Raw genomic sequence first — 14,602 nt, forward strand, 5'->3', positions numbered from 1 at the left:
AGTAGTCGTGGGAACTGAAAACAGACTTCCCTGGCCATCCAGTGGTTAAGAATCCGCCTTCTAATGCAAGGGACATGGGTTCGATCCGTGGCTGGGGAACTAAGATCCCACACGCCTTGGGGCAACTAAGGCCACCTGCCACAACCACTGCACCCAAAAGGAAAGATCCCAAGAGACACAACCAAGACCCAACACAGCAAAAAAAAAAAAAAGGCGAAACAAACCAAAAAAACTGCACAGATTTGGGAAAGTTTTTTTTTTCCAAAAATAGATCCATATTTTAATCACCATCATAGTCCAATCTGAGAAGCCTGAGGGACAGAGGCCAAGCCCTCTTAAGGGCTGAGACCAGAGGTCAAGTGTCCAGGAGGGAACGGTCACCAGAGGAAGCCCACCGTCAGGCAGGCGAGCGCGGAGGCCAACAGGGTGGGCAGCGGCTGGGACAGCAGCAGTCCTGGGGCCCCGGACCTGAAAACCTGGCGCTGGCCCAGGCTCTGCACGGGCCTGACATTGTCCGTCATATTCACTCTCTGCTCGTGGTCATAGAACAGCTTCTGGGAGAAGGCCAGGATCTGCGGGAGGGACAGGGCTGTCAGGGAGGGAGCTCACTGTGTGTCACGCAGAGGAAAAGAATGAGGGATGCAGGCCGGTGTCTGGGGTGGGGTGCTGGGGAGGAGCTTCCTAAGCAGGGGGGACTCTCGGTTTGGAGAGTGCATGGTTCCTCTTCCCACCGTCTATTATCAGAGCAGAGTGCTTCTCAAGGTCGAGGTGCCATCAGCCTCACCTGGGGGCTTGTCCGGCGCCCTGCGCCCCCACCCCCAGGACGGCTGGTTTCCGGGAGCCCGGCAGGGGAGACTGCGCCTTCGGGTGGGCCCTGTGTACCTGGTCCCTGTGGAGCTGTACTGGCTCCTGGAACACGGTCCAGACCACCTTCTCGTCGCAGGTCGGTGTGGTGAGCGAGCCCAGGTAGCGGAAGTAGTGCCTCAGACTCTCCTCCTCAGGGAGCAAGTCAAAGAGGCTGACGCTACTTTTCATCGTGGTGTTCATATCTGCGGGGACAGAGGTCACCCCCTCACACAGCTCACTCAGAGCTCAGGCCCCCCACCATGTGGACCTTCCTTTAAAAAAAAATACATATATATATGTATTTATCTATTTGGCTGTGCTGGGTCTTAGGTGCGGGCCTTGGAGTCTTTAGTTGCAGCATGCAGAATCTGGTTCCCTGACCAGGGATCGAACCCAGGCCCCCTGCACTGGAAGCACAGTCTTAGCCGCCAGGCCACCAGGGCAATCCTGGGACCTTCCTTGTAGGACAAAGTCTCCACCTCCACCCCCACTCCTGCGACCCCCACCTCCCAATCCCCACCATCGTGACTCACTGGGTCTGGGGATGTCAGACAGCGCCTCCACCAGGGGCTGGAAGTTCACATTCTTGGGTCCGTCCTGGAATGGGAGGGAAGAGGGCTTAAGAGAGGCTTGTGGGGGAGTGGGGTTGAGGCAGGCAGGGAGTTTCTAGGACCCTGAGAAGCTCTGGGCTCCCTACATGGGGGTACACAAGTCACTGAGGAACAGAGGGGACTTCCGAGCCTCCCCAGCCCCCTCCTGCCTTGCTGGGATCCTGGGCGCCTGAATCCTAGGAACCAGCACCTCCGACCCTGGGGGTGGCGGCCCACCTCCACCATGAAGGCCAGCACCGCGACCTCATCTTCGGCGAACTGGTTCTGGCTGGCGTTCCTGGATAGCCCCTTCTCTTTCTCGTGCACTATGTGTATCTGGTCAGGGGTGAGCAGGATGGAGAGAGAGCCCATCAGAGCGTGGACCGCCTTCCTCGCCCGAAGCAAGCACACCCAGGGCCCAGCCAAGGCGCTGACCCCCCGGGAAGAGGTCCCTCACCTCCATGGCAAAGCGCTCCCCGTTGAAGGTGTGCTCTGAGCCCCGATCCATCGCCTTGGACCAGTGCAGGTGTAGCTGCTTGGCTCTGTACTGGGTGCTCAGTCCTCCTCCAGTGATCGAGGCCATGTTCCCCAACGACACCATCACTGGAGGGCACGGGAGGGTGCAGGGTCCTCGCACCCACCTCCTAGTCTCTCCCAGCCCCCATCCCAGCTCCCCTCAGGCAGGACCTCCTCTCCTATGTCCCTCCCATCCCGGGCTGAGGTCCTGGAGGGACAGGGTGAATGGCACAGCCTGGCCCTTCCCCTGGCCCCTCACTGCCTCTGCACGCCCCCCACCGCCCACCTAACACTCGGCTCAGCCTGGTCCCACCCCTGCTTCAACCCCCTCCACACGTGGCGCCCCAGTGTTTTCAGGGCTGTGTCCAAACTCCCCATCCTCCTCCTGGCTGGCTGACCCTGGGCTGGCTCTGTCCTGCATGCACACAGGGCTACACGCAGCCCCTTGAACACCCCAACTGTTGCACGCCCCCGTGCCTTTGCACATACTGTTCCTTCTTCCTAGAACCTGTCTCCACCCCACCCCAAACTGCTCTGATTGAAAATACCACCAGAGCATCCCCTCCTTCCCCAGGCCCACCCTGCTCTCCCTGTCTACCCCTCCCCTCCACACAGGGCTTGTTGGCCCCTCCCCTGGCAAGGGTGCACCTCCCAGGAGGAGCCCAACCCTCCAGTCCTCAGGTAACATGGGTCCCAAGCCCAGGTGCCCTGCTGCCCTGCCCAGGGCCTCCACCTCGCACGCCCGATACCCACCTGTATGCCCGTTGTTTTCCACGACCCACCGGTGCTTCGTGTTGTAGCCAGAGAAGGAGAAGAGCCCCAGGTTTGGGTCCAGCTGAGTCTTGGCTGTGACAATATTGATGGGGGACTGACGGTTGTTCTGGCAGCTGCCTTCCCACTCATCTGGCCCTAAGCAGAAAGGGAGGCTGGGCTGGGAATCAGGGGCGCCTGGCACGAGAGTATGGGGCCCTCCGCCCCACTCAGGTCCAGACAGGTTCAGCAAGGTCCTCCTCTGGAGGCCAGCAGACTGGGCTGGGGGATGCCCAGCATAGAACTCCACCCTCTCCCTCCTTCCTCCTCAGCATGCACACACGCACACGCACACACACAGAGTCAGCAAGGCATCATGTGGGATGGAGTGGGACTAGGCTGTGAGCTCTGGGGTTCAGGACCACCTCGGATGCTCAGTCAGCTGTGAAAGGAGAACGCTGGTGATGCCTGCTTCCTGGGGGTTCTGAAGTTTGAAGGAGATGGGTGGGAGAGTGAAGGGAAGCCGTGGAGTGCCCTGGAAGGGCCGCTTGTGAAAGGACCCCAAGACCTGACACTGAGCCTTGTCCGGGCACTGGGGACAGGAAGGCGCCCCCACCCCACACCCCGGGGAGCCGGCATCTGTGAGTCTGGGCCTCTGACTCTGGGGGACGGGGCGGGGGCGGGGAGTGCTGTCCGGCCAGCAGAGGAGGCAGCAAAATATGTTCCTCCCTTTGATGCTGCTGCTGATTTATTTCAGAGGACAGAGGGCTGACTTCTTAGGTGACAGAGGCGATGACAGGAGGTACCAGGAAAAAGTCCGGGTCACTCTACATCCCGTTGCTGAGCACCACGAGTGTGTGTGTGTGTGTGTGTGAAGCTGATAGCTGCCTGCAGCCACCACCACCCCTCCTCCTTCCCACCCTCCCTGGGTCTCCATTTCTGCCTGGACGGTCCCTACCCCAAGACTCCCCGCACTTACCCAGGCAGGTGTAGTTGGAGGGCTTGGCTTGAATCTGGTAGCACCAGTGCGACGCTGAAAGGGAGAGGAGGGACATGAGGCCTGAGCGGACACGTGTCCGGGTGGCTGTGTGCACCCCTCTGTGAGTGCCAGTGACCTGTGTGCACACAGATAACTGTGTGTGTTTGTGTGTGTGTGTGTGTTTACGTGGTGAGTCAGAGGCTGGGAACATCCCTGCAGTCAGAGCCCGGCTTGGCATGGGATGGAGCTGAGGTCCTGTCCTGGGGCACAGAGGGCCCAGGAGGAGGAGACTTAAGAAGAAAAGGTAGGGATGGAGAAGGAGCCGGCAGAAGCAGCCAGGCTCCGGGTGTCCCCGACGCACAGCTGGCCCCCTGGGCCTCTTGCCTGGGGGACACTGGCCCCTCCAAAGCCAGTCAGCTCTCCCCAGGGGCCAGCATCACTATTGTTCATCAGCCTCCCGCAACCAGACCTGGAAGGAGAGGCTCTGGGGGAAGGGGAAGAGGAAGATTAGGGCCTAGGGCCGGGCACCTCCCTCTCCTAGGACAACACACCCACATTCAGCCTGGTTGCTTTCCCAGAGCTGATGGGTGATGGGGGAGACTAGGCTACCCCCTTCCTAGAACATGCCCCCTTCACCTAGGCCTTCTCCCCTGTCCCACTGCTTCAGTCCTGGTGAGGGTCCTGACCTTGCCTTCCGACCCCCTACTCTGCCTCAGGACAGCAGAAACACCATCGCCCCCCAAAAAGGCTGCGTCAGGAATGTAGCGCCCCAGTGAAAGATTTGACAGGAGGACAAGCTGTGCAGGGAGACCCTCTCCTCTGAGCCTTCTGCTCAGTATTTCTGTAAACCTGAAACTGTCTAAAATCAGTCCACTGATTAAAAAAAAAGGCTGGGCCAGCATAGTGGATGAAGCATTTGATCAGAGCTGGAATTCTTAGGTGGGCCACTTACAAGCGGTGGGTTTAGGCATAAGTCACTTAATCTGAGCCTTAGTTTAGCCATGTGTAAAATGGAACTAATACCACCCACAGGGCTAACATCACCCACTCAGAAGATGGGAGGGAGGATTAATGAGGGAGAGTGTTCCAGGGAGCCTGGAATTTAGTCAAGTCCTTCCCTTTCCCTTGCCTCCCTCCCTCCCTCCCTCCCTGCCCCCTCCTGTGGGGCACAGATGGCCAAAGTTAAGGAGGGGCTGAGAGAAGAGAAATGAAGTGAGCTGGAAAGAACTCAGGGATGAGGAAATTCCTAAGAAAAGCACAGCTTCTCCAGCTCAGCCTGAGCTAAGGCCTCTGAGCACGTCCATCTCCACCCAGCCCAACCTCCTCTGGGTCCCTGCCATGAACATGAGATGGGGAAGGGGCAGGCTCTCATGGGGAGGTGGGAGGGAGGCCAGTAGAGTGAGAGGACCCTGGCCCCCTCCCCTCCCCATGCCCCCCTCACTCTCCCCCATCCCCCCATCCCCGTCCCTGGGAGCCACCCTGGGTATCCCAGTCTCCACGTTCTGGAGCAAACGCTTCCCCTACTTTGCTGGCACAGCCTCTTTCAGCGATGGAGCATCCCTGCAGTGTCTTCCCCAGGCCAGTCCATCCCCTGCCTGGGACAGGGCTCTGCTGCACCCTGTCTCTGCATCTGGGTAAGCCCCACGAGGGGCAGCAAAGGGTAGCGGCCACTTCCCATGCAGGCCCCTCTTGTGCATGGGCAGAGGTCTGATGCTGGAGCCCATCACCTGGCCTCCAGTCCTGCTCTGAGTCTCGCTTCTTCTCTGCAGCAGACTTCCTTAACTCTTCTGAGCCCACTAGCTTCCTTTCTTCCCCAGGCAAGAGGAGCTGCCACGGATCTCCCAGACCCAGTGTCCGCAGACACACTGGATGGGGGTCAGCTGCAGCCATGAAAGGATCCCTGTGTCTCCACCTCTCAGAGGTCCCGACGGCACATGGGGCCACTGGAGTTGAGCCAGCCCTTCCCTGTAACTGAAGCCCAGGCGGAAGGGGTGTTCAGGGCAAGCCTGACCTGAGCCAGGCTCCTCAGGACCCAGTTCTGGCAGGTGGAACACCCATCACCTTCCCCAGAGCCCATCTGGTCCATCCTGAGCTTTTCTTAGGAATTTGCTCTTCCCGCTTTCTGGCTGCAGCTGCTGGGATTATAATGGTGACCTCTGATCCAGTGTCTTAATCACAGAGACTTTTGACCTCCTTGGTTGAGTGCCCTTGTAACTACCCTCTTCAGGAAGCCAAAGCCAGAAAAAATGTGATGTTGATGAGGCCAAGGCCAGGGTCAGGTCTGTATCCAAAGGCTGAAGGTAGGGGCCGGTTTTTAGGCAAGAGATGGCAGGCTCAAACCAGCTTAGGTTCTGTGCTGGCTCGTGAGCCGGCAGCCCTTGCAGATGACTTTCAGCTCGCAGTCTCAGGCCACTTCCCAGGGGGCGGGGAAGGAGAGGCGCGACTTGCAGGTCTTTGCTCCGAGCTCTGGGTTCTGCCCAGACCCTCTGCCCTGACCAGGGATGGAGTGAGGCAACAGCCATTGCCAGTCACTCAGCTCCGGGCCCCCACCCTTGACTTACCCACCCGTCCAGCCCCCTGCTTTAGAGATGACTGAAGATGTTCCCTCCTGTGGACCTTGCTCACCCCGCCCTCCAACTCCAGGGGGAGGGAGGGATCCTGAAAACCAGCTCAGCAAAACCCAAATATGCCCCGGGCAAAGTCTCCAGTCTTCCAGCCAGGCCTGGAGCTCTACAGGGGCCTGAGACCCTCTCTGCTCCTCTCTCCAAGGCAGCAGACACCCTGGGAACTTCAGTGTGCCGTCTGGACACCCTGCAGCCTCAAGCTCCCTAGGAGATGAAGCGAGGGACAGCGCTCGGCATCTCCCAGTCAGAAAGCCCCAGCACTTCTGGGGCGCACAGCTTGTACCAGGGGGTGGCTGAGAGAGGCTCCTGGCTTCCTGGGCCCAGGCCAGTGTTGGAGCTGTCAGAGCCACGTGGCTGCGGAGCGCCTGCCATGTGCCACACTAAGCACTTACACCTACTGCCTTACTTGAATCCTTAGAACGGTACCTGACGTCAGAATTACTTTCTGTTTTGTAAGTGAGGAAACTGACTTACCCAAGGAGGAAGCTGACTTACCAAGGAGGAAAGTGACTTACCCAAGGCCATGCAGCCACTCGGCAGCCACATTAATTGCAAAGCCGTTTCTCTTTCTATAAGCCCAGCGGCTTAAGTAGGTTTCAAACCTCCAGCCCTATATACAAAAATGTTCACATCCTGCCTTCTCTCTCAGGATGCCTCTCACGTCCCCACCAGGGGCCAGCTAAGTCTCTCCTGAAAGAGGCACCCACACCCTCTTTCTCTGCTACTGGGGGGGAACCCTCACCCTTGACTCACTTCCAGGGAAGAGCATCTAGCTTTAGAGAGGAGATGCGGCCAGGTGGACCCCAAGGACCATCCAAGGGGTAGCTGAGAACAGGAATGGCAGATGGGGGCCTCCTTCCAAAGAGATGGTTCCTCTTGGGGTGTGGAGAAGGTGCCAGATCAGATTGGATCCCCGTGCCCAGACGCCGGAGGCGCCTTCAGCTCCTTATCAAATATTAACACCCCTCTCCTGCCACCTCCCACCTAGGCGAATAATTAAGAGCTCAGCCTCACAATTAATCTTTAAACGAAAATCACCCTGGCCGGAAAGACCGGCTTGGCCGGGACCTCGGGTCTCCGGATGACCCCCGCCAGATTCCATACACGGCGCTGGAGGTGAAGGGTGCTGGCAGTCTCCCGGGGGCAAGGAATCAGGGCGGAGAGTGGCGATGCCAGGGCCCCACGGCACCCAGTTTGTTGCCCTTGGTCCGAGCCGGGTTAGCCACCAAGCACTGAGCCCCCGCGGGACGGACAGCGACCCCCCCGACAGGCCGAGGAGCACGAGCAAGGGCGTGACACGCCAGAAAGGGTGAGAAGCGGCGGCGTGCGCGGGGCCGCCCAGGGGAGCATCCTTGCCCGCAGCCCTCACGGCGCCTGGAGGAGGACCGCGGGCCCCGAGCCCCTGCGCTGGTTCCCTGGCGCCCGCTCCGCCTGGCCGCACGCGCCGCCGCATCTCGGGCGGGCGCAGCCTGGGCGCGGGGCGGCCGCGGGGCCGGAGCGCCGAGGGACCGCTGAGGGGCCACCGAGGGGTCCCCGGGCCGAAGCCCTGGTTCACCTGCGCGGGCCAGGGACGGGGCGGCGGCGAGGACCAGGAGCGCCAGCAGCAGCCGCATCCTGCGCGGGAGCCGAGCCGGGGGTCGCGCACCGAGGAGGTAGCAGCGGGTGCAGCGGTCATGCCGACCCGGGTTTTATAGCGGAGCCGCAACGGGAGGGAGCCCCGAGAGCAGGACGCGGGTAGCGGCTCCTCCCCCTGGCGGAGCCTCCCCTCCCCTCCCCTGGCCCTCCCGATCAGAGCGCCTCCGCTCCCCGACTAGCGCTCCCGCCCCGCCCGGGGTCACCTTTCCACCAGTGCGCGGGGCCCCCTCACCTACCTGCATCGGAGGCTGCGCCTTCCTCCCGGCTCCTCCCCATCCCACACCTGCTCTCCTGTTGGGGACTGGGAGAGCGATGTCGCAAGGTACTTGGGCCACACAAGGGTGGGGCCCCAGATTCCTGCCTTGGATCATGTTGGCGTGGACCCCTGCGCCGCCTTCTCCCCTCGGGAGCAGCCCGCGGCGGGGCTTGGACCGGGCTGGGGTTAGAGGCTGGGGGAAAGAAGCTAACCTTCGGAGGGGCAGCGGAGTTGAGGGATATGCAGTGCTGTTTCTCGAATCCTGTGTTCCCCGAAAGCGGGGCTTGCTTCTCTCTCTCCGGCAGTGACCACCGATTCTCTGGGTCTTAATTTTTTTTCAGCATCTCTCCCAGGCTGCTCCGCACTTAATTTCTAAGTAACCCAAAGACTGTTCTTCTAACACAAAAAGAGGAGGCCTGTGAATTGCTGTGCGAGGGTGTATGTGATGGCCAGCCCTGGGGATGTTGGGGCGCAGAACTGAGAAATGGATTGCCAAGGGGCTCAGTGAGAGAGGAACTGACGGGATCAGAAGGGAGAGGTTGGTCCTCTGGAGCCACCACCGCCCCCTGCCCAACTCCCAGCCAGACCCCTGAGGCAAGATGGGAAGAGAAGAGACTGGGGTCTGAATGGACCTCTCCTTATCTCATCTGTCAGAATCTTCAGAGCAATTTAGGGATAGGAGACTTTCCTTGGAGGAGGCTCTAGCATTTGGGGAAACGGGGCTGGGCCCTCCCTTGAAAGGAAGCTGCCTCTGGTCCCAGGAGGGCGGCTCCCTCTCCTGGATTTGGCCCAGGGCTGCAGGAGACCCCTTCATGGCTCTAGGTACTGTGTGTCCCACATGGGGTGGGGGCTTCCGTGAGAGTTTCAGAAGCTCACTCGGACTTGGGTGGGCCTGGGCCCCCTACATCAACAGGAAGCCCCGGTTTTCTGGTCGAGCCGCTTCCCCATCCGCTGCCAACCTCTCAGCCCCCACCGGCCTTTGAACCTAAGCAAGAGACCTCTGAAGAGGGATTGCCTCCCCCAGAATGATCCAGGCAAAGGGGCTTCCTCCCTGGTCTGAGTCCTGGTTCACTCCCCTGACCTGCTGGCCCAGGATCACACAGCCTCCCAGGGCAGCTTTGATCCTCAGAGAGGGGAGGGGAGAATGCACACCAGGTGTAGGGCCCTATTGTCTGCACTGCCTTAGAATCTAATCACCAGCCTGGGGCTAGTGATTAAATCACCAGTCAGGGGGAGTGATTTAATCACAATTCAGGAGAAGATTCCACACCCTGGGGGTCCTCTCTGGGATCTGTGGTCACAAGGCAGTAAAAATCTTTAAGGACTGGGGAATGGAGCGAGGAGAAAGTATTCCAAGGAATGAAGTCTACTTCAGGGGTCCCTGTAACCCCAAGCCAGCCCCTCTTACAGGCGGGGGAGAGACTTGGAAGCCTTCGGTGCGGTTAAGAGGCTATTGACGAGTGACTTTAGGTTAGCGCTCAGCTGTTTCTGACTCTGTAGCCCTGTGGACTGTAGCCCGCCAGGCTCCTCCATCCATGGGATTGTCCAGGCAAGAGTACCGGAGTGGGTTGCCACTTCTGCTCACGAGGTCTTCCCGACCCAGGGATGGAAGCCTTGTCTCCTGTGTCTCCTGCATTGGCAGGCGAATTTTGTACCACTAAGCACCACCTGGGAAGCCCCTGGTGACTTTAGAGGCACTCCAAAATCCCTTTGGGAAGAGGAAGCTGATTTCAAAGTAACCCTGCCCCCCTCCAGTCAGGGCTCGCCTTAGTAGGACCACTGAGCTGAGGGAGGAGACCCACGCCTCTGGGGGGTGTCCCCTCTGAGGCATAAGGAGGTGAGGGCGGAGGATGTTAAGGATGGGCATTTCCTCAAGGCTGCATCTTTCCGAGACTGCACCATCTGTGACGCAGGAACTCCAGGTGGGGGGTGGCTCCTGCTCTATCTATCATCTCTGACTCCAAGGTTGCACAAAGCAGGTTACCTTTGTTGCCAAGGTCACCCAGAGTTATCTTCCAGCCTGGACCCCTGTCCTACCTGCCATAAACTTGTTACCCGTCACTGTCTAGGTCACCCTGGTCCTAGTTCCTTTAGAGGGGACAAGACCCCCCCCCCCATTACAGCAGGAATCATAAGAGCAGGGATGGGCCCTAACACATCACAGTGACTTACAAGGCCCATAAAGCTGCCAGCCTTGGGCCCAGCAGTGCCAGCCCGTCACAGCCTCCTTCCTCTTACTCCACACAGGATCTCCGAGTGTCCTGTGTTCAAGTCCCCGGTCTTCCTTTGACTCAGGGATGACCTTGGGCAACTTTCCTGCTCCTCTCTAATTGCAACTTCCTCGTCTATAAAGTGGGGAGGATAACCCTGCCCTGCTGACCACTGTCAATAAACAGTTATTAGGCCAGAGCCTGCCCAGCCCAGACTTTCACAACCCGCCTCCTGGTGCCATGGGTGTAGCTGCTGGCACATGGAAGATGCAGAAATGAATCACAATTGTCATCCTCTGGGGGTTTTCGTGCCACGGCCCTGTCTGGATAGGGAGGGAGGCACTGGGGAGGCTTCAAGGTCAGACAGCCCTGGATCACTCCTGGCCCCACCCACTTGCTCTGTGACATCAGCTGAGCCTCCGTTTTCTTCATCTGTGAAATAAAAACCGTATCCCCATCTTCCTCCTAGGTTTCTGATTCTCATGATTCACTATGAGAATTCAGTGACTAAAGCCTAAGAAGGGCCAACCCAGCCCTGGGCACATTAGCACGAATCACCATGACCTCTAAGCAGAGGTCCTTTTACCTGGATTGAACGTGATCCTAAACAGGCATGGATGTGGCGTCGGATGGAGAGAACACTGAGGTCGGCCCAGAGAGGGTCCTCGGCCACATCCCAGGTCCTCCTGGTCTCCCAAGACCTCAGGAGCGGTGGGGAAGGCTGAGGGGCAAGGTGCGAAACCCCAGCCTCGGGGACCCAAAAGAGAGAGATTGAATTCAGCCTCTCCTAGGATTCTGATGAGCCTCGGGTAGAGGCACAAGGGGGCAAGACGCTGCACTCCTGGTGTCCGTAGGTCAGAGGAGGACCTAGGATGTAGCCCTTAGCAGGAAACGACCAGGAGGCCTGTGATTAGGGGGTGAGGTGGGCAAATGGTTAAGGCAGGAGATTAGAACAGGCTTTGGAGCAACACTGCCTGGATTCAACATCCCTGCCTCCCACTCACCCTGCACTCCCTCAAGCTCAGGGTCCGGATCCGAAAAATGGGGATGAAAGCAGGGCCTCCCTTCCACCGGTGCAGTTAGGATTCAACCAGAGGATGCTGGGTAAAGGGCCTGGAATGGAAGAGGTTCAGGTGCTCAATAAACCTCGGCCGTAAGCATAGCTATTACAGGTAACAGTAGCAGATGCCCATGAGGTTATGGGAGCCCAGAGGAGGGCTACCTGGCCCAGCCAGTGGGAGCTAGGGGACGCTTCCGGGAGGAGATAAGACTCAAGCTGAGATACATTGGTGGGGCAAGAAGGAGAGTACTGAAGGATGAGACTGGAGAGTTATCTGGCACCAGACAGGGAGGACTTGTCTATTGGGGTTAAAAATTTGGACTGATCTTTCCTTTGATGAGGGGTAGATATCAAGATCCCTATTTTATAGGCCAGGAAATATCCCAAATTTCCCAAATGGAAAATATCTCATTTGGTTGGAGAAAGCAACAGAGATGGTCAGCTACTTCTTTGAGTTATAGAAGAAGTGAGGCTGAGAGAGGGCAGCGACGCACCCTTGTTGCCCAGCCCCTGCCACTGCCCCTGAGAGGGTAACAGGCAGGACGGCCAGGGGTCTCCAAATGGAGGAAATAGGCTGCAACTGTCAGACATTTTTATCTCTCTTAAGAGGCAGGAGGAAACAAACTAGCAATATTTTTTTTCCCTTCTCTATACAAATTTAAAAGGAGGTTTCTCTTAAAACACTGTGTTGCCATAATGATACTTGGTTTCACCTGAAATTAACTAATCTCAAACCTTGAGTTAACCAATGCATTTTTCTTATGGAAATGTTTGTCTAAAGCTATGTTAATGTACTATGCATTTACCCCAAACTCTGTCTTCAAGTCGGTTCAGCCTAATGGCTCAGAACCTACTTGACAAACCAGTAGTCACACATTGTTCCCCTAATCTGTGTAAACGAGAAACTCTTTGTATGGTAATCTGCCCTTCTACAAGATTCAAGTCAATCATTTTATGGCCCGGGATAAATTGTCTGGTGCCAAGATTATCCCAAAATGCATCTTATGGATGAGGGGCCTGGAGCCATTCTGAGTTTTAAGACATTCCTTTCTTTCATTAACAGACTGCTAGTGAGAAGGCAATGGCATCCCATACTCTTGCCTGGAAAATCCTGTGGATGGAGGAGCCTGGTGGGCTGCAGTCCATGAGGTCGCTAAGAGTCAGACAGGACTGAGCGACTTCACTTTCACTTTTCACTTTCATGCATTGGAGAAGGAAATGGCAACCCACTCCAATGTTCTTGCCTGGAGAATCCCACGGACGGGGGAGCCTGGTGGACTGCAGTCTGTGGGGTTGCTCAGAGTCAGACATGTCTGAAGTGACTTAGCAGGAGCAGCAGCAGTGACTATAACATCCAGCTGAAGACTAGCAGGGGGCACTCTTTCTGCCCGCTTCTGATGCCTATGCCAGAAGCTTTCTCTGTCTCCCTTATACTTTAATAAAACCTTATTTCACAAAAGCTCTGAGTGATCAAGCCTCGTCTCTGGCCCTGGATTGAATTCTTCTTCTCTGGAGGCCAAGAATCCTGGCGTCTTTTCGTGGGTCAACAACAACTTTTCATTCCCACCTGAGCCCCGCCTACCCCTCACCTCCCCCCCCCCATCCCCCCCACACACACACCACCAACCTGGGCTCTTTCCATGCCATCTCATCCTCCCCGACACACTCCTCCCTGCCATTGGAACCCCTAGCCTCCATTTCCCCTTGTGTTCAGTCCTGGGCAGAGTCCCCTTCAATTAACAGATGATTTAGGGAAATGTTTGCAGAGACTTCAGCTTCTTGTCCTTGGCTATTGAGGTTAAAGCCACATGCAAAGTGGGTTCCGCCATGCCTGAACCTGAACCTCTGCCACGTTCCAACAGAGACAAGAAGGTGCCTGTCCAGCCAGCCTCTGTGGAAAGGAAGCTGCAGTCCCCTTCCCCTGGTCTCCACACCCAGCCAGTTTCTCTGGTCTGCAAGGGGAACCGGGGAGGGGAGCAGAGAGAGAGCTATCACGGGGACGGGAATATGGCCCTCTTTGGTAGAGAGCTTGGCGGAAACTTCTGCCCCTGAACATTCTGAAATAGTAGCAGCAAGAGGCATGGAACAATCCAGCAATGGAGATGCCATATGTTCTGTCCGCCCCGCAGAGGCCTCAGGAAAGCTCCCCCAGGGCTGCCCCTCCCCTCTCAGCCAGGGAGCCAGGTCACACCGGCTGGAGGCTGGGCTCAGAGCCGCTTTGGATTTTCCCACATAGTATTCATATATGTTCTGGTTTATGGTGGAAGGACCACCAGAGAGGGTGATGAAGGTGGTACCAGACAGAGGGGAAAAGGAAGGGCCAAGTAGGCAGCCTTGTGGATGAAAGGGCATAGTTAACGCTATGCCAACATGAAGAGACAGCCTCTCTTAGGCGGATGTGTGTCTGTTAACTTCTTTTTCTCTGGCCATCCAGATAATACCTACTCATTGTAAAGTATTTGGAAAGAAGCAGGGGGGAAAAACTGCTGATAACCTTATCTCTCAGAGGTAACCATTTTACAATTTTAACGTGTTTCTGAGGAAAAATATTTTAAAGAAAATAGTCATTCCCACCTTAATCTATTTCATTTTTCCAACTTCCCTTTCCATTTTTATCTACAGGCAAAACCTTGTGGGCATAGTGAGCAGTTTAGTATCCTTTGTTAACTTTCGCCTTTCAGTGTCAACATGCGTCCCTGTTACCTCACAGCCTCCGCAACTGTCATTTTGTGGTTCCACAGTGTTCACAGCTTGGGTCATCAGTTTACTTTCCATTGTAAATAACACTGCAGAGAACATCTTCCCACTGGGATGGGAAGGGCCACAGAAAGAGGAAGGAAACCGGGGCTCCCAGATCCTCTCCCTATCTCCTCTCTCTGAAGGACCACCATCAGCTTATGAACATAGTTTGGAGACAGGGTTAGGGTCCAAGGGACCCCTAGAGGCCAGGTAGAGAATCTTAATCAGAAATTCTAACTCTTTGATTGCTGAAGTACCTGTAAGATAGGAATATGGGCGGGGGGTGGGGTGGTGCACAGATCAGGGGGTAAGGAATGTGTTTCTGTGTAGATCTGCAGAGACATGTGAGAAAAAAATGCATGCCTGTAGGGGTTAGGGTTAGGGAAGGCAATAGCAA

General features: G+C 56.9%; 1 protein-coding gene and 1 long non-coding RNA gene across 3 annotated transcripts; one reads left to right on the forward strand and one right to left on the reverse strand.

Moving 5' to 3' along the window:
• Nucleotides 1–241: 241 nt before the first annotated feature.
• On the reverse strand, nucleotides 242–7,969 carry CA4 (carbonic anhydrase 4). 2 transcript variants are annotated; one of them, XM_027975324.2, is made up of 8 exons: nucleotides 7,861–7,969; nucleotides 3,682–3,735; nucleotides 2,706–2,861; nucleotides 1,894–2,039; nucleotides 1,674–1,772; nucleotides 1,380–1,443; nucleotides 883–1,049; nucleotides 242–572 (listed from the first exon to the last, which is right to left on the reverse strand). In XM_027975324.2, exons 1-8 carry the CDS (start codon nucleotides 7,916–7,918, stop codon nucleotides 378–380), a joined length of 939 nt encoding a protein of 312 aa, XP_027831125.2. In that variant the 5' UTR covers nucleotides 7,919–7,969; the 3' UTR covers nucleotides 242–377. The 2 variants fall into 2 exon arrangements, with proteins under 2 accessions (XP_027831125.2, XP_027831126.2); XM_027975325.3 differs by lacking the exon at nucleotides 7,861–7,969 and adding an exon at nucleotides 7,059–7,204.
• LOC132657323 (uncharacterized) lies at nucleotides 7,392–12,925 on the forward strand. The gene is made up of 2 exons (XR_009595312.1): nucleotides 7,392–7,614; nucleotides 12,530–12,925. It is a non-coding gene; the product is annotated as an uncharacterized LOC132657323 (long non-coding RNA).
• The last annotated feature ends 1,677 nt before the right edge of the window (nucleotides 12,926–14,602 follow it).

The sequence above is a fragment of the Ovis aries genome, chromosome 11 (assembly GCF_016772045.2).
Source record: "Ovis aries strain OAR_USU_Benz2616 breed Rambouillet chromosome 11, ARS-UI_Ramb_v3.0, whole genome shotgun sequence".
In the NCBI taxonomy this organism is placed as follows: domain Eukaryota; kingdom Metazoa; phylum Chordata; class Mammalia; order Artiodactyla; family Bovidae; genus Ovis; species Ovis aries.

Coding starts and splice junctions, on each gene's coding strand:
- CA4 (XM_027975324.2), bottom strand. CDS start 7,918: ATGCGGCTGCTGCTGGCGCTCCTGGTCCTCGCCGCCGCCCCGTCCCTG. Junction 1,773..1,893: donor GGGAGCGCTTTGCCATGGAG/GTGAGGGACCTC, acceptor ACCCCTGACCAG/ATACACATAGTGCACGAGAA. Junction 1,444..1,673: donor TGCTGGCCTTCATGGTGGAG/GTGGGCCGCCAC, acceptor CTCCCATTCCAG/GACGGACCCAAGAATGTGAA.